General features: G+C 41.3%; 1 protein-coding gene across 1 annotated transcript in view; it reads left to right on the top strand.

Moving 5' to 3' along the window:
* Positions 1-19949, top strand: part of MTMR7 (myotubularin related protein 7) — a 106040-nt gene that overhangs the window by 48302 nt on the left and 37789 nt on the right. Inside the window, exons 4-5 of the mRNA XM_047716110.1 lie at positions 7312-7469; positions 15522-15650. Coding sequence (XP_047572066.1) covers positions 7312-7469; positions 15522-15650 — 287 coding nt within the window. The remainder of the gene's footprint in view (positions 1-7311; positions 7470-15521; positions 15651-19949) is intronic.

Genomic DNA, 19949 nt, shown 5'->3' with positions numbered 1-19949 from the left:
TCGCCCTGAGTTGTTAAAGGTATGGACCTCTTTCATTATTCTTAGTATTCACTTTACCTTGGGTGGGAAGTTTTATAGCTTTTCCTTTTGGAGTGAAATCATTTTAGAATTATGCCCTTCCCGGGGCACCTGGGTGGCTCAGTGGGTTAAAGCCTCTGCCTTCGGCTCAGGTCATGATCTCAGGGTCCTGGGATCGAGCCCCGCATTGGGCTCTCTGCTTGGCAGGGAGCCTGCTTCTCCCTCTCTCTCTGCCTGCCTCTCTGCCTACTTGTGATCTCTGTCTGTCAAATAAATAAAAATAAAATCTTAAAAAAAAAAAAAGAATTATGCCCTTCCCATACTATGATAATTAAGCCACCTTGCTTGAAACCTAAGGTAAAACTGACAAACTGTTGTGTGTGGAAAATATTAATATCAAATGGTTCTAGGGCACTTTCCCCTCTTGGGGCTTTTAAGGTTTGGTTTTTTATTGCTTTGTGATGGTGATAGAGGTTTCCCGAGGTTGGTATGACTAGACTTGGTTAGCATCGGTTGTATTCACGGTGTGGGTATGTTTGTCGTCCTACACAAAACCTTCTTAAGTGTCATGGGAAGAATGTTTGGTTGATTTGAAAAATAGATGCTGTCAGTTACTCCCCTGTTCTAGCCCTCGGCGTGGGGCTTCCCACGTACGGCTTCCTGTTACTTCTAGAGAAGCATTTATTGTCTGTGTGGCTTGTATCGGTTGTGGTGTCCTTTTACTTAAAAGAAACAGACGCCTGAGTTTCTGGAGAGAATTCGGTAAAAATAAATCTTTTATAGAAGAGTAATCTTCGTGGTAGTATTACAGCAAAATCGCTGACAAGGAAGATGGAATATAGCTTTATATTTCCTGGGCTAAATGCTTTTTGATTCAGGACAAGAAGTTTGACGGTAACCCCTGCCAGGGGTGTGGCTGGGTCCTCCATTTCTTACGGTGTGGCTGTATCATCGTCAGATAGCGAAGAACTCAAGTTGTTTCTTGAAAATGATGCCAGGGAGCTATCTAAATCGGATCCTTTCGACTTGACTTTGCTCCCCCCGCAAAGCAGCTGGTGGAGGCTTTTTCATCTCCGTGTGTTGCAGAGAATCGCGCAGAGTTAGCCAGAAAAGCAGTTGAACTTTTTAGAGGGTGCACTATAATTGGAACAGAAGTTCTGGGAAGATGTATGTGAGGTTGCGTGCAGTGGGGAATGCGAGGAGAGCTGTGTGCCAGCAGTTTCTGTGTCACTGATTAATGGCTGGACGGGATAATAAATGTACTCTGACCGGATTAATAGGATTTAGGACTAGCCCAGAGCACTGGGAAAGAGCTGAGTGGCTGGAAGGGCAAATCCCGGTGACTGTGAGGGCTGTGGCCGGTGCGGGCATTGAGCGCCGGGACTCTCATGGCGAAGGCCCCTGGGGAGGAAAATCTCTGTGTTCTCACTTTGTAAAACACACACTTTTTCTTAAAGGTGACGTTGGCGAGGTAGGTATTAGACATAGCCAGAGATCACAGTGGTTAATTGAATTAAACCTATTACTTCGGAAGGTTTTTAGAAAGCCACCAGCATCTTGGGCGCCTCTGTGGCCCAGTTGTTAAGCAGCTGCCTTCCGCTCAGGTCATGATCCCAGGGTCCTGGGATCGAGCCCTGCATAGGGCTCCCTGCTCAGTGGGGCGCCTGCTTCTCCCTCTCCCGCTCTCTTCTCTCCCTCTCCCCTTGCTCGTGTTCCCTCCCTTGCTGTGTCTCTCTCTGTCAAATAAATAAATAAAATCTTTAAAAAATACAAAAACCACAAGCATCTTGAAACACTGGAATTGGAAATGCCAGTTTACATAAAACACAGTACTTTATTTTTTTTATTTTATTTTTTTTTAAAGATTTTATTTATTTATTTGACAGAGAGAAATCACAAGTAAGCAGAGAGGCAGGCAGAGAGAGAGGAGGAAGCAGGCTCCCTGCTGAGCAGAAAGCCCGATGTGGGGCTCGAACCCAGGACCTGGGATCATGACCCGAGCCGAAAGCAGTGGCTTAACCCACTGAGCCACCCAGGCGCCCCAATAAAACACAGTACTTTAATGAGTGTGGGAAGGTGACATGGACCCCAGACAGTTTCATAGTTTAATGTTAGAGGCAATGCTCAAATTAGGACCCATTACAGCCTACAACCTTGGAAGCAGGCTTTTGAATCTGGATGGAGGTAGAGAAAGGTGGAGGGGGTTCCAGCTGGGAATAGGGGTGGCTTATCAGAGCCATCTGTAGATCTTTTACAAAATGCACCATCCCCTCCTAGGTCTATCAGAGTAAGGGCCGTGTGTGTGTGTGTGTGTGTGTGTGTGTGTGTGTGTGTGTGGTAACCTTTGAATTCTAGTATCACGAAATAGCTCTTTAGTTGTTCTGGGTAGTCACCAACACAAACCACCTATTTTCAGCTACCTTATGGACATGCCTAAATTGCAAGGTCCTATAGAGGACTCTCTCTCTCTTTCTCCATATAAAGGAGATTTTCAGAACTCTTGAGATTCTCTCTTCACTGAATTAGGATTTTGGGGATAAGGTACATCAAACTACTAAAACATTTAGTGAGATTTTATTGGTTGGTCTTTTGTGTGAATTCAAATTGTTAAGAATGAAGAATTAAAGTCACCAAATTCAGTAAGCTCTTTAATTCTTAACAAAGAATAATTTAGGTTAAAGTAAAGCTTTGGCCCCAATGAGAAACAGATCCAGTGTACTTATTACGATATACATTTTTCTGATGAAAAGACCCCTATTTCTCAGAGAGCTTCCATTTTTCCCATGTGCATTCTCCTCCCTCTGGTTTGCTTTCTGCTGTTTATTTTTCTATCAATTATCTTTCCCTCTGTGGTGTTCGTGGGCCCTTTAACATTTAAACCGTCTTTATTTATTTTCCCATTTTTTTCTAAATGATAGTTCCCCCCCGCCCCCAGTTCTTCTTAGTCCCCAGTTCTTTTGCACAAATATTATGATTTTAAAAAATCTTATGATTGACATCACCTCATTTGGTCAATTTCACTTTTTTTTTGGAGGAGGTGCTTAATTTCACTTTTGACATCCTTGTCTAAGTCTTGGCTGCTTATGCAATGTCTGCAGTGGAAATTTGTTTTTAACTGATGACACTAATCTGAGTCCAGAAGTCCTTTCCCACTGACAGTTAGCCTTCACAGCCCTGGTGTTTCATTCAAACACTTACTTGTTGAAAATAGTAACATCTCCTTATTTTTATTCTGAATCTGCAAAGTCCAGTAATAGGCGTGTTGTCTTCTCACCCCTGTTTCACTGGTTTTTAGCTCCATTTATTTTAGGTTGTCTGACTTAAAGAGAGGTTGGGAGCAGCTGAGTTTTCAGTTGTTACTTTTGGTTTTAATAAACCCCACATATGTGTGTCCCCCTGCTGACTGCCGGAACTTTTCCCTTCCCAGACCCACCTCCACATTCTGCAAAGGCTCATTTGTGTTTGTTCTTTCCTTTCAATTCAATGTCAAAAAAAAAAATTTTTTTTTTTTTTTTTTACAAAAGGAAAGCGATCAGTAATGTAACTGTAGTATTCAGGTTTTACATGGGTCATTGCAAGTTTCCTTTTTATTTTTAAAGTATTTTTTAAATTATAATATTAAGTTACTTTTTGTTTCTCCCAATTAGTCCTCCCCATGATTCTCCCATGGTAATTCCCCCCCCCTCATTTTTTTCCCAAAATATTCTGTTTTCATAACCATTTAGCCTGATACCTGGGAAACAAACCAGGTTGTTTTTCTTTTTTTCTCTAATTGCTTTGTCTTACCCACAGCTGCCTTATCTGGTAGAGTGAACACCTTTCCTTTTTAATGGGAGAGAAGGAGCACGGGTGCAGGGCAGAGACCAGGCCATTTGGAGGCTGGGTGATTCCTAGTTGAAAATTGCCACTTGATGGTGGAAATCTTCCCCAGGGAGTAAGAAATGGGATTGCCCAAGAGCGAAGGCATTGATGAGAGCAATAGGCAGGGAACCCATCCCAGGGCCAAGGGCTTCCCTGTGTTAATGAGTCCAGATGAATGGAAGTGCTCAAGGAATGCCAAGTCAGTCACCTCACGCATCTCTCAGGCCGTCTCCTGAGGCCTGAAACATGGATTTGACTATCCTAGAAATGTCCCCCAAATGCTACCCTTTCTTAATTTCAAGCAGTAATTTAGAAAGTGTTCTACTTCTTTCTGGATAGAAAAACCTTCAAGTCTGCCTTTGCTTAGCAATTGTAAGGTTTAAGTAAGGTAAATAAAGTAAATAATAGAATGATTTCTGCATAACTTTATCTAAATATTTTTTTAGATTGGAGGTACGCATTCAGCTAACTCCCACTGTGCAAAGGCATGTGGGGTATTTGCTTATGGGAACAGCTTTGGGGGAGACGCCTTCTGTGCACCTCCTGTTGAACCCCGCCCTCACTAACAGCAAAAAACATTTGATGTTGGGTGCGATGGCCCAGACTCCGTGGGGTGAGAAGCCAGTGGAGTATTTCACATGTCTGTCTTAAGGGATGAAGGTGAGGAATCTGGGATCTGACCTTTCTGAAGCAGGCGTGTTCTCTCAGTTCAGATTCTATAATGACTAGAGATTTCTCTAGCCTTACTTCTGGTGTTGTTTTTAACTCACCCTCTTGCTGATTACTAAGAATTCTGCTACGTATTTTGCAGGAGATGCAGGTGAGGGGAACAGAACATTGTGGACGGGAAGTACTCGGTAAAATTTACATCTGTGTTAATGGTACTTTTTAATTTCTCAGAGTAGACAGTTGTCTACTGAAGGCTTCCCCTGGGCTGGCTTTTGGGTAGGAAGTTTGCCTACAGTAATAAGACTGAATAGACTGAATTTTGGCTGACAAAAGTGTGGGTTTCTTTCCCCTTGTGTAGAATTTTACTAAATTGGACCAGGGCCATAGTCGATCACTCTTTTGCTTAAAAATAACCCAAAGAAAACATTTCACAGTTTTAGTGGCAACCAATCCTAATGCCTCCTAGTTTGAGAATGATCTTCTTAATGTCTGCTAGAAACATTTAATTTCTGTTCCATGTGTTTGCCTCCTCCCAATGACAGCAGGCATGAGCCCATACACAGAAAACTACATGTAGCCCTAGAATGGTTTTCTCCTTCTACCTTTAAACGTAGTTGTCACTCTTCGACAAAGGGAACTTCACATCCATTATTAACCCCGTATTCATGAGCTCTTCTTTCACTGAGGGAACTGAGGCTTTCTCAAGAGATTCTTTTGGCCTCTTGAACAAATTGCATTTGCGGTTAACGTTGTGATATCAGAGGCCTGAGTCATGAAATGGTCCTGAGAAATGGAAAAGATGTGTCAGTGTCCAGCTGATGGTTCCCAGAACAGGACCTCAGTTTCATAGGCTGCCTGCTCTAGTAGCTAAGATTACAAAAGACAGTTCCTACTGACAAGATCTACTCCATGTTTGCATATACAGACACCTGGGGGTATGTGCTTTCTTATTGGTTGAAATCATCCATGTTCTAAAGCTTGATGTTTAGAAATATATCAGGAGAAACTGAAATAGAACATCGTTTATCTAACCGATGAACTTACTTATGGTTTTTTTCTATCAGAAAAAGTACATGTCTAATGAAAAATCTGGTCATTAAAATATGACCCTTATCTTTCTTCTTCCTTGGCGATGAGTCATTTCCGTGGAAATTACAACAAGCCTGAAACTGACTTCAGATCTCAGGCTGCCAGTGTGTTACTGTGGCCTTTTGCTGCTGGTGAGATCCCTTATTGGGCCTCCAGACATGTATGGAAGAGCCATTAAATGAGCCACATCTGAATGTCATCAACAGATTAAGGAATAAATGGGGGAACCTAAGAAAATTGAGGAGAAAGAAATCTATTGGAGAAAAGATGATTCAGGCGATGGAACAAGGAAGGAATAGACACAAAAGTGGTCCATCTGGGGAAAAGGGAGAAGGACTTGCCTTCGAGGGTCATTGTGTGTGATTAAGGGGATGAGCTCTATAGCCAGATTGCCTAATTTAAATCCAGATCCCCACTTACTAGCTGTGTGGCCCTGGTGATGTTCCTTAAGCTCTCTTTGCCTCGGATTTCTTATCTGTAAAATGAGGCCCGTCATGGGTTAATACACTTATTAAGAACATAATCTGGAAAGAAATAAGGGTTTAGTGAGTATCAGCCTTGATTTATCTTTACTGGAGGTGCTTGGATCTGCACTATCCAATATGGTGGTCTGCACTATCCAATATGGCTGCACGTGGCTGGTGGGCTCTTGAAGTGTGGGTAGAACGAACGAGGATGTTCTGTCAAGTGTGAAATACATGTGGAATTTCAGAGACATTATGAAATAAGATACATACAACATTAATAAGTTTTATATTATCCACCTGTTGAAATGATAATATTTGGTTGTATTGGGTTTCTAAGAAAATGTACTAAAATTAATTTCATTGTTTATTTTTTCAGTTTTTTTAATGTGGCTTCAAGGACATTTTAAGGGACACGTGTCTTGCTTATATTTTTGTTGAACGGCCCTGGCCTAATCGTTTCCTTCAACTTAACAAGATCAGAGCAGGAAAATCAAATCCTAGCTCCAAATGAGGAAGGCTGTTGGGTCTGGCCTCACAAGCAGAGAGGGGGGTTGTAAAGACATAGACGTCCTGGCAGAATTGAAAGCAGACTTTCATCAGACTTCCTTGAATTTGCCCCTTACACTATCAATTGATTTTTTTATGAATCCTATGAATTTTGTATAAGCAGTGCAATTACGACAATGATGTGTCTGGTAAGAGTTCAGATGTTTCCAGGGCAAACACTTGAATACATTCCACAGCTTTTGGGTTATTCTTTCTTTTTTTCATATTGTGAGTATCAACATGGGGCAGCTGCCTGGGCCTCCGTCTGCCTCGGAGAGGCCATCCCAAGTCCAAGCTTCATATACATAAACAAATTGAGTTCTTGGTGTCTAATGATACATACATTCTTAATTAATTTTTAAGTTACGTGGTCCGGAGAATATGTTTGCCTTCAAAAACAACTTAAAAAAAAAAAAAAGCGCAGAATGAAGCAGGCCTTGTTTCTAAAAGGAAAGGAGCTCTTGCAAAGTTGAGTTTGCTTCTTCCAAGGTCTCCGTGTCATTACTGGGAGGTTGTGGGTGAACAAGATGCGGCGGTGCTGGCAGCATCCTGAGAGGCGAGAAGCTGGTTTGGCTTCTTGATGTACTCCAGCCGAGACAGAATGCTTTTGGGGAGATTTTGTTCTGGTTTTGACCTGGCTTTATTCTCTTTTATCTTGCAGTGAAATATGAGGAGTTATACTGCTTTTCATTCAACCCCAAGCTGGACAAAGAAGAAAGAGAACAGGGCTGGATGCTGATCGATCTCGGTGAAGAGTACAAGCGAATGGGCCTCCCTAGTAATGATTGGCAGCTCAGCGATGTGAACAGAGACTACAGAGTGAGTGTGGGGGCATCTAGTGAAATCCGGTTACTTAATCCGAGGGAACTCATGATTCCCATAGCTTAGCATGACCTCTGTTTAATCTTCTTTAGTTTTTACAGCTCTTTGTAGATACAGATCTCTGGATTTGCAAGTCTCCTTGGTTATTGTGAGCTGCATTTCCTACCTGCACCCAGAATCAGAAAGTTCAGCCAAGGGAAATTTAGAGAACTGCCCCCCACTGTCTCCCAATGGTTGAGGAGATGGAAACCTGGAGAAGCCCAGTGGCAGGCCTCATGGCGAGGCAGTGGGTGGGAGAGCTGGCCAGGGCCAAGTTCTCCCATCAGCTCTTTTTATAGTGCACCAAGTGATTAGTGGGGAAGTCAGAGAGACTGTGATGGCAGTCTGGCACCAGCTCCTCTCTGTACTCACTGAACTCTTGATTGGTACACAAGGTCACCAAGAGGCTTCCCTAGAGAAATGTGGAGAAATGTGTCTACGCTTCCAGAAAGGCCTATGGAGAGGAAAGGAAGCAGGAGGGGCAGAATCAATCTCATATTGTCCCTAATGATGGGCTTACAAATCAATGTTGGTTTCCCTATTAATTTTTTAAATATTTTAGGTAATAAAAGCAAAGCAAGAATGTTGCAGAGAATTTACAAAAGTGAGAAAAAAGAAAAAACACCCACCATCTCAGTGCCCTAATGTTCTTCTATTAGGTTTTAAAATTTTTCTTCAGTTTCTTTTTCTCATCTGCATAGTTTAATAGCTCTTTTCTTATGTAAGTAATACAATTAATGATTGGAAATTGGAAAATACAGAGGAAAAGGAACTGTTCCAATATATATAACAAATTTGTAACATTTTACACATGCCTTATGTTCTGCTTTTCTTCACCCATCATACTGTTTTTTTTCTGCCAATAAATGAATTTTATATCATTTAAAAATATAATATAAAATCACATAGTATGGCTATATGCTATTCTTTCTACCTAATCTCTAATTTTTAGACATGTAGATTTCTACTATTTTTTACTATTTTAAATAAACATAGAACATCCTGGTCACTATACCTTCACCCATGTTAAGATTCTTTTAAAAGACAGATTCCTAAAGGTGAAATTTCTATGTCAAAAAGTTCACACAACTTTTTCTGCATGTCGTCAAGTACTGCAGAAAAGTTGTACCAATATATATAAATTCTCAGCAGCTGTGTATGGAAAGTTTGATTCTTTGTTCCCTCACTGGGAAAGACGTTGCTTCTTAAAAAATTTTCCTAACAACTTGATAGTGGGACAAGGGATTTCTCATTTTAATTTAACCTATATGCTTTGATTTCTTGATTTGTAGATTCTTATATGCTGATTGACCATTTATGTCTTATCTCCTATTATTTGACTATTTCTGGTTACATTTTTACAGTTTTTATTATCAATGTAGAGCTGGTGTACACTGTTACATTAGTTTCAGGTACACCGCATAGTGACTGAGCTAGTCTGTACATAGTCTCATGCCCACCACAGTAAGCATAGTCACTACACAATGTTATTATGATATCATCGACTCTTTTCCCTGTGCTGTACTCTTCATCCCTGTGACTTATTTATTTTATAACTGGAAATTTGTACCTATAAATCCCCTTCACCTCTTTGTCCCATCCTGCTACCTCTCTCCTCTGGCAACCAGTTTGCTCTCTTTTTTGTTTGTTTGTTTGTTTCCATGATTTCACATAAGTGAAATCATATGGTATTCTTTCTCTATATGACATATTTTACTTAGCATAATGCCCTCTAAGTCCATTCACGTCAGAAATGACAAGATCTCATTCTTTTTTTTATGGTTGAGTAATATTCCTGTGACACACACATACACACACACACACACAAACACCCCCCCCCACATCTTTATTCATTTATCTATCGATGGACACAAGTTACTTCCATATCTTGGCTACTGTAAATAGTGCTGCAATAAATAGGAGGATGCATATATCTTGTCAAATTAGTGTTTTTGTGTTTTTTTGGGGGGTAAATACTCAGTCGTAGAATTGCTGGATCATATGGTAGTTCTATTTTGAATTTTTTGAGGAATCTTAATACTGTTGGCCACAGTGGCTGCGCCAATTTACATTCCTACCAATAGTGCCATGGGAGTTCCCTTTTTTCCACGTCCTGCCAACACTCGTTATTTCTTGGCTTCTTAATACTAACCATCCTGACTGGTGTGAGGGGATACCTCGTGGTGGTTTTGATCTGTATTTTCCTGATGATGAGTGATGCTGAACATCTTCTCATGTGTCTGCTGGCCGTTTGTATGTCTTCTTTGGAAAAACAGCTATTCAGGTCCTCTGCCTGTTCTTCCCTGGGATTATTTTGATTTTTTGGTGTTGGGTTGTGTAAACTCTTTATATAATTGGGATATTCTTCCATTCAGTTTGTTTTGTTGATAGTTTCCTTTGTTGTGCAAAAATTTTTTATTTTGATGTAGTCCCAATAGTTTGTTATATACACATAGTAATAATTAACACACACTCTCTCTCTATATATATATATAAATACATATAAATATATAAATATATATATATACACACATAGGATGTATATAATATTTATACAAATGTATATATTTGATTGCTCGCTATAGGAATTAAAGCAATAGGGTCCTGGAACAAAAATAGACACATAGATCAATGCTATTAAATCACCCTAATGTTCCCTCCAGATCACCTTCTGCTCCAATGTCACTGACTGCAATCTGGTGTTATCCTTCTCTATTTATAATGTTTCTACATATGTAAGTAGTAAAAATGTAGTATTACTTAATGTGTTTTTAAATAATTTCAGTTCCTTCCACATCATTCTTCTGATATCTTGAATTTATAGATTTTCTGGGGTAGAATGGACACGTTCATGATACTCAATTTTCTCCATAATTACGCTTAAATCTGACAACCATAATCGTACACTGTGAGTAGATGTTTAGGGCTTCTTTGTCTCAATCATTATGAACTATGTGGCAATGAATTTTTACCCTTGAAATGAAAGGGAGGAAAATCCAAGTTTACCAAAGAAAATTGGATACCTTTTTAAATTTTTTAAAAATATGACACGCCCTTGAGTCAGGAAGAAAATGAACCTAAGCTACGTCTTGTGGAATAATATTTTCTTGGAAACACAGGTTGTTCCTATTTTTGATGAGATTTCCTTCCCAAATTAGTGCCACAAGCATGACTCATATTTAGTCACTTAAGTCCTACATGTAGAGACTACAAAACATGAGTTACTCAATATTTCTTTTCCAAAGGAACATACAGCAAACCAAAACTAACAACCAACAAACTGTATTGACACAGAAAAGGTGAAAACCTTGGGGATTTTCTGGTTTTACCAATACCATTGAAATGGGGAGAAAGATATGTACTCTTATCTATTACCAACTTAGACCTATAATAAAAGTTGATTTTCTCAAAAACTTTCTAATAGCCCTTTGAGAAAGTTACATCATCACCCATTACTTTTGCTTTTCATTTCATGGTTTACTTTTTCCTCCCTTCTTTTACAAGAGTTTCCTCCCCCTCCTCCTCTTCTTCTTCTTCATTATCATCATCTTTTTCTTCTTAAAGGAAGGTGGGAGCGGGGAGATGAAGAGGGAGAGAGAGAATCTTAAGCAAGCTGTACACCCAGCATGGAGCCCAACATGGGGCTTGATCTCACAACCCTGAGGTCATGACCTGAGCGGAAATCAAAAGTGGGACACTTAACCAACTGAGCAACCCAGGTGCCCCTATTTCTTTCTTCTTGGAAAGAAACGTAGGTTCAGAGCTTGTGCTGCTTTTTTTCTGTTTGTGTGGTCTTGGGAGGCTAATTATCATCATTATCATCTCTATCATCATTACTCTCAGTCCTACTTAATAAGACTTGTCTATGATAGTCCAACTGTCAAAGTGAAGATTCCCTTCTGTACATAACTCCTGAAATTGTCTTTCTTAAATAACTGTCATTCATTACTAGGTTAAAATTTTAACCTGTTTCTCTTAGAATAAAATTTAAAGAATAATCTATACCAGTAATTTAAAATATTGTCTATTTCAGTTTTTTGCAGTATATTTTATATATTATGTATTATTTTATTTTACTTATATATGAATCATTTTATGTGGAGCGTACCCTCCTTCTTCTCCCCTAATATTACATCATAAATTCCTTGAAATAAATTTGAGATCTTAAATGTTTAAGGAGAAAGTCATCTATGTAGATCTATCTCAGTCTCTGACAACTACCTCTCCATTGTGCTCAGTTGAGTGGTCCTCAAGAAATACAGAGGTCTAATTAAGATGCCTTGGATGGCATCTCAGATGGGTACTACCCTACAGTGGTAAATGCGTTGACTGCAAGGTTATAATCAGGTCAACAGAGATCAGCTTTACTGGGACTGTAAAGTCCCTGAAGCCAGTAACTCTTGTTTTACATTACTACCCTAGCACCTTACATAATGTCTGGCACATAGGAAGTATTCAATAGAAACTTGGTGATGACAAAAATATTGTACTATAATCATCAAACTTGCCAAGAGCCTAGAACTTAATGATTCTGGCCACTGAAAAAAATGGAGAATTTATCACATGATGGGGTGCTGATTCTCACTACAGTGGCAATCATAGTACAATATGTAAATGTATCAAATTAACATGTGTACAATGGTATATGTTAAATATATTTAAAAAAAAAATACTTGTTGAATGAGTAGAAGAATTATCAAAAGAGATTTTTCTTGGCGCAGCCAAAGCAAGATAGGCAAGCCCTTGAGGCAGACTAATTTATTTAGTGGAGGATAAGGAAAATAATTTCCTCATTAATAAAAAAAAAAGTACGCAGAAATGATTTTAACTTACTCCATTTTCACTGGCCCAGGTAGTCAATGTAAAGAAGGAAAATTCAAAGGAAAAGACTTTTGTGCTTTTCTCAACTTCTCCCATTCTCTCTAAATTTTCTTATGTGATTTTCCAAGCCAGGCAAAATTTGGGGAAGTGCCTTGATTGGTTTGAGAATTGGTAGCATGAATGGCACGGTGCTGTGCCTTATTCATTGTCAGGATTTTGACTACAACTATGTGAGCTTGTTGCAAAAAGGACAGTGGCCACTGTTATGCAGGACTTTTTTTTTTTTTTTTAAGATATTTATTTATTTGAGAGAGCACAAGAGAGAGAGCCTGAGCAGGGGGAGGGGCAGAGGGAGAGGGAGAAGCAGGCTCTCCATGGGGCTCGATCCCAGGACCCTGGGATCATAACCTGAGCCAAATGCAGACGCTTCACTGACTAAGCCACCCAGGCACCCTCAGGACTGTTTTTAAATTTCTCCATGCAAGCGCTCTCCGCTTTCATGAAAGCAGGATGAAGTCACTATTTCCAGCTTGGGTAAGAAGTTGTGTATTGAAGCCTGAACTCCCTGACACCCTGAGTCTGACTTTTTCCAAAGCTGTTTTAGCTCCTCCTAGATCTTCCCATGCAAGTGCTTATCAGAATGCCCATATTTCAGTTTTGAACTTTGAACTCTTTTCACCTAAACCCAGTGCTCAGGGAAAGCAGGAGTCCCTGTAACCAGCATCATTGTGTCCCTGCAGGGGAGCCCATGACCGCTGTGTAAGCCTGACTACTGTTGACGGGGTTGAGGTGTTGAGCTCTTGGCCTTGCTCATGCCAACCTAAAAGGTCTACATTTTCCTACACAGGTGGAGGCAGAGAGCCCTGGTACTCTTAGAGGGTGGGAAAGACTTCCCTGCTCTCCTGGGGAAGAAGGAAGACCCAGAGTGGATTGGCAGTCAGGTCCTTAAGTAGGATGGGGCCAGGAGTGTTAAGGGGAGTGGGCTCTTAGGGTTTCCCTTTCTCTCCGCCCCATACTGGGTATGGTGCCCATAAAGTTTACAGTGTGAGACAAGCTGAGCATTGTTTGGCCTTGGGAGGCTGTAAGAGGAACCAGCAGGAGCTTCCCAGTTCCTAACTCACCTCTGTTATTTAGAAAGGCTGTATGTAAGGCAGGTTGAGAAAGCTCACCTATTACTTTCTTCTTTTATTTCATCATAAATAACATTGCAGTTTGTTGGTGTTGTTTTAGTGAAGACAGTAGGTGATTCCCACCTTACTGAAAACTTCCCAGTTTCCTTTTTAAAACTGTTATTTTAAGAAAGTGTTGTAAGCCTGGCACGATGACTACATGTCTCTTGAACCTCAGAGAAGCAAGTGTGGTCTGTGTCATAATGTTCTAGCTGACTGACGGAAGAGAAGTTCGGGCACCAGATTTGCATGGGGAAGAAGGTGTGGTGTCTTGTGGTAGTCATTCCCGTCAGGCTCTCTGGGTCCAGGTAGGCGGGGCCATGTGTTCTCGGTACAAGGTTTTCCTCCAGAGTATCCATGTTACTAGACTGGGATTTCCATCAGTGTCAGAGCTGGACATTTTTGAAGTCTTTGCTAATCTTCCCTAAATTGTCTTTGGCTCATTGCTGAAATTACACATTGAGCCTGAGAACATCACTTTTGTGGCCCTTTTATCTCCTACTTGATGTCGTTCACTAGTCTGGTAACCAAGACAGTGGATGGAGGCAAGGGAGGGGGAAGGCATCCTCACAGGACAGTTGTCAGAAGCTGTGGTGCAGAGGCTGGGCTCTTCCTTGGGGTGGGTTTTCGTTTCCTCCAGTTCCATCTTTCCAGAGGGGTAGGTGAGAGCAGAGGTGGACAGAGTTCATGTGGCTGACAGATTGCCCTGTCATTGCTGCTCCTGGAGGTCTCCTCTTGAAATGGCCAAGAAGAAGCTTGACTTCTGGGAAAGAGAAGGCTACTTGGGGAAAACCCAGGAATAGCTTTCTGAGCGATCTTCACATCACAAAGAGATTGATTGGCTGATGTCAGAACGAAATGCAGGCCTAGCAACGAGTCAGTGATTACTGTTGCCCCCACTCACATTTCTGTCAGATGCACTGGTTTATAAAGTGCTTTGTCATGGGTGTTATCTGATTTGACCCTTCCCTCAACCCCAAGGGATATTATTTCTGTGTTTTATCAGTTTTAGAGGTCAGCATAGTGTGACTCTCTGAAGGTCATGAATTTGGCAAAGCAGAGCCACGTTCTAAACTGCTGATGCCTGATTAAATCACAAGACCATTCCAAGGCTCTGGAGTTTCCACTGTGGGAATCACTGCTGGCGATGCACAGAAAGAGTAAAATAATTTCTTACCGTTTGTGAAATCATGTGGAGGAAGCAAAAATAAAGCTGTTATATTATGCGGTACCAAGACAGATCTAGAAACTTACCTGAGTTGGAAGCCCAGGGGGGAAGCTTCTTGAAGGAGGCAGAGTGGGTTGTCCCTTGAAGAATGGAAGGGATTTGGGTCGATTCAGGAAGAAGGGGGTTGGGGAGTACCCAGTGAGGGCATGGGCTTTGTCTTGGGCACATGGCTGGCGCTTATACCCTACCTGTGGGCTGTCTTTCACTCAAAACAGGCTGGTCAATTTTTTTCAGCTATCAAGATGCCGAATTTTGATTTCTTCCTTTCTGACGAAAGAAATGCTCCCCTGTCACTGTCTTGCCCCTCACAGTGCCCTCCGAAGGGACCCGTGCACCAGGACAGGTTGCTAAAGAGTGTTTGCTTCCCTTTGATGTCATAGGATCCACAGGTCTTCCTTTCTCTCAGGTGGCCGTTGGTTTCTTCAAAATAGCCTCCTCTGTAACTTGGTTAAGAAAACTTAAATGGGGGCGCCCAGGTGGCTCAGCTCAACCGGTTGAGTATCCGCCTACAGCTCTGATCATGATCTCAGGGTCCTGGGATCAGGCCCCACATGGCGCTCCTTGCTTGGTGGGGAGTCTGCTTCTACCTCTGACCCTCCCCACTGTTGCTTTTGCTCTCTCTCTCACTCGCTCACTCTCAAATAAATAAACAAAAACCTGAAAGAAAAAAGAAAGAAAGAAAGAAAGAAAAGGTAAACGTGCAACTTCTAAGTATGATAAACGGAATTTCTTGTGACAGTTCACAAAGCATTACGAGATGGCCTCAAAATCCCCATGTGTTTCCCGTGACAGGTTTGTGATTCTTACCCTACTGAACTGTATGTTCCCAAATCGGCCACGGCACACATCATTGTGGGGAGTTCCAAATTCCGGAGCAGACGGCGATTTCCTGCCCTTTCTTACTACTATAAAGATAACCACGTAAGTCTCAAGGCATGCTTTTGTTTTATGCTTTGCTTTTCTTGTTTTATCATAAACAGGCATTTTCTAGCAGCCTTCTGCTCTGTGTGTGTGTGTTTGAATTCTTAAAGGTATGTGGATATTGTTGAGTGTGGTATTACACAACACAACTCTCCTTAAACTCTTACCTCAGGTAGAAGTTGACCTTTCATGTTATTTGACAATAAAGTAATGGGATACTGTCAGAAAATACCTAAAGCTAATCATCCAAGCGAATGTCTGTCCTTTTTAAAGTATCTGTCCTTTTCACCTTGGGAAGCTCTGTGCTCATTTAAACAGTGCTAGGTACCCTTCAAATGTCTGTTTTAGAAAACTTTCCAGAATCCATGGCACCTTCTTCTTCTTCTTTTTTTTAATGGCACACTCTTAACATCACAGTATAAGAAATCTTTGTTTATGGAGAGTGGGTTTTATTTTTCGAATATTCCTTATAAGGGGCACCTGGGTGGCTAAGTCAGTGAAGCATCTGATTCTTGATCTCAACTCAGGTCTTGATCTCAGAGTCATGAGTTCAAGCCCCATGTTGGGCTCCACAATGGGTATGGAGCCTACTCAGAATTATTTATAAAAACCAGGACTGGATTTGTCTGCAACTAACACAGCTTCTAAGTAATAGTGTCTTAAACAGGATAGAATTTTATTTTCTTGCATCTCACATAAAAACTCCAAATATGGGCCATCTAGGCCTGGAGTCTTGGTTGTCCATTACTCAGTCCTCAGAGACCCGAGCTCCTGCACCTTTCTGCTCTGCCTTCTCTTGTCTTTGGTCCTCATTGAGGGGTATAGGAGATGACTTTGGTACCAGCCAACACTTCCAGAGAGCAGCAGGGGAAGGGGGGCTCACAGGCCCTCACGGCTTTCTGAGGAAGCCTCCGAAAACTGCCACGAGACACTTCTGCTCACATCCCGTTTCGTCAGAACTGCACAGGGCAGGTGAGAAAATACACTTTTCCTGGGTAACTGTGTAAACAACTAAAAATTGTGGTTCCATGTCTGGGAAGGACAAGAAAATGCATTTGGGAAGCCAAGAATGGTCTTTGCCACCCACTTCAGAAGTCATTTGACTTTAGCTGGGTGAAAAGTTGGGTTTTCAAGCTAGATGATAGAGTTTAGGATTCAAAGGCAAATTGACAGCCATAAACAATTGCAACAGATGGGTGCGAGTGTGAACACACACACGCATACCTGTGGGCAAGGGCATAGGCTCAGGTCTGTGTCTGATTCTAGGAGGAGGTTTCCAGAAATACCTTGAACAATGCCATCTGCACCGAGTAGGCTTACAGCCTTCTGTGCTGTGTGCTTTGGCGGCAAATATTCATTGAGCAGTGTAAGTTCCATTAATTAAAAGCATATAAATTGTCTTGCTTTTAGTTCCATTCATTGGGGTCTAAAAATGGCAACTATGTTATTAATATTCTGTAGTCCTTGATTCCAGCTATATTTCAGCCTTCACAGAGCCAGAGCAGTGGTGAAAGAATGATGTGAATTTCCTTAAAAAAAAAAAAAAAAGTGGAGCGAATAGGGAATTTCATGACATCGTATTTGAAATTAGGATGCCAGTAGCACTGACATTCTTCGATAAAGAAGTAAGAGAGAGAGGATCTTTTGTTCTTTCATTGTTGTTTAAGAGGTGAAGGTGGGCTGGGTATTGTGAGCGTAGGGTCTGTCCTACTTCTTCTCCTTCTGTTCTGATGTTCTTGAGAAAAGAGACTCTTATCTTGGTCAGTGTGAGTATTGCCAAGGCCAAGTGTGGGATGTCTCGGAACAGGAAGGAAGTGTTGGCAGGAAGACCCCAGAAGCTCTTCTCCTGCAGGCTTCAGCTTCTCCTCGTTCCATTCCTGCTCTTGGGTGTCACTCTTGACTTGATCTCCTCCAGGCTTGAAAATGAATCATGCAGCCCTCAGGGATGGTGGGAAATAATTGATTTCCTGTAGTTAGAACTTTCAGGAGGACAATGCCTCATGGTTAGCTCTTCTTACAAAGTACAAAATAGAGATGTGTTTCTGAGCGTTCCTCGGTGAACCAGTCACCCCAGGGAAACAGTCCATGTGCCACATACCCGCACATGCTGACCTTCTCCCCGCTCCCTCCAGGAACTAAACTCTGTCCTGCACACAACAGAATGATTTGTTTTGTGTTTTATAACAACATTTAGGTCTCGGTATCAAGGTTCATGATGTAAATGCTTCTGATGCAACTAGGGATTTTTATCAAGGGAAAGAGAGATGAAGGTGGACATCTGGGGTTAAATGGTTGATGTGTGACATAACAAAGCAGCCGTTCATGCTGCCATTGCTCCGGAAAACTCATATACAAACCAGGCAGTCTTCCATAAAAAAGTAAACAGATAGAAAAAAAAGAAAGTAAACGGGTGGATTATGTAAATTTGCTGACCTTTCTTTCTTCCCTTTTGTGATTTTAGACATTTTAGACTTAAGAATATATATCACTTACCCAATAAAACTTAATGCATGTGAATAAGAAAGTCATATCTTTTAGTTCCTCGCATATCCTTCTGTTACTTAAGGACCCCTTTTGCGGGTGAGGTGGCTTGTCTCGTGTAGTAGCGGGATCTGTGTTAGATTACGACCTGAAATGCATGTCATTGCATGAGTGAGAAGTCCTGGGGAGAATCCTTTGATATAAATGTCCTGCTGAGGGAACACCATTCCTTTCGGATCAACTTTTATGATATGTGGTGTTGTAATCCCTTCCTAGTCACTCGTTAGTGAGATGAGGATTCCTGTCCTAGGGTTCCAGGGAAGGCTGCACACATGACACCTGACACGGGGCAGAAGCAGTTGTCAGTGGTCTGAGTTGTGTGGACTCACTTCCCAGGGAAGGAGTGCATGGCGTACCATACAGGGCACCCCCGGGGTGGCACTCAGGCATAGAGTGAACCAGCAGGGACTGGGGGACTTCCTAGTGATGTCAGGTTCCTAGGGGAGGATGTGATTGGCTTGTTGAATTCCATGGGCTGGCAGGGCACTGAAAGCCTCTATTCAGAAATGAGTAGGAGCTGCCTCAGGTCTGCAGGAAAGGTTAGCCAAGGGGCTTTCTCCGTAGGAGCAGGGGATGGAGGGACACTTGCTGTTGGTTAGTTGAGACCCTCCCAATTTTACCAATGTTGGAGGCAGCCCAGAATAAAAATTATAGGCCTTGAAGTGCACAGGGTTATATAGAGCCATCCAGACTCCCTTTGGATAGCAAACTATCAACAGCTTTATAGGTAACAATTAGAGATGAATAAATTGTAAATGTCACTTATATTTGGAAGCCTGCGTGTTTTTATTATTTACCAGCCCTTATGACTGCTGTATACTTTCTTCTTTTGTCCTAATGTTTCAATTGTTTTTAAGAAAGCAGTTTTGCTTTAAATGGTTAATAGCACAATCTCCCAAATTCACAGTACAAATCTTTGGGAAACCAAACTCTGTAAGATTTCCAAAGAGGGATTTCCCTTAAGAAAAATACAGACCTTTTCTCTTCCTTTTATAACTAATGTTTATTGAAATTCACTATGTGTTAGGTATAGTTCTAGGAAAATTATAAACCTTATCACAGTCTGTAGTTTTGAGATTATTATCCTCATATTGTAGATGAGAAAACCGAAGTTCAAAGACAATAGGTCAGTTACCCAAGATCATATACCCGGGGAGAGCGAACTGTGGATTGAAAGCCAGACCTTCTTGGATGCCACATCTTAATTCTCTCTGACTTATTTCTGCTTCCTGACTTATTTCTGTATGTGAGTGCTGTATTATTTCGGTTAAGAATCCAGGATCAGAAAATGTTACGCCTGGATGAAATTTCTGGCTTCCCTAATTATTAGCTGTGTGACATTGAGGAAGTTACTTCCCTTCTCTGTGCCTTGGTTGCCTCATTTATAAAATGGAGCAAATGATAGATCTTCCCGGGTACGGTAATTGAGAAGATTAAATAAAAATAACACAAAGTTTTTATAATAGTGCTTATCACATAGTAAGCATTCAAAAAATGTTGGATATTTTAATTACGAGTAGTGTTGTAAATGAGGGGCTCTCATGACCATTTACCATTGAAGACTTTCCCTCTGCTCTCAGGTGACAGAAATCAGTGAGAAAGGCTGCCAGGTTAGGGTGACATCCTCTCCACAGCGGGACTGGCTGGGGTACATTGAAGGTGAGCAGACACACCTCGAGGCTACTCACAGCTCCGCACAAAATTGGTAGCTATATGTTAGCCCCAAGGCAATGAAGAATTCCTGGTGAAGTATATCTA

Source organism: Lutra lutra, chromosome 2 (assembly GCF_902655055.1).
Source record: "Lutra lutra chromosome 2, mLutLut1.2, whole genome shotgun sequence".
Classification (NCBI taxonomy): Eukaryota; Metazoa; Chordata; class Mammalia; order Carnivora; family Mustelidae; genus Lutra; species Lutra lutra.
This window is presented reverse-complemented; position numbering and strand designations above follow the sequence as displayed.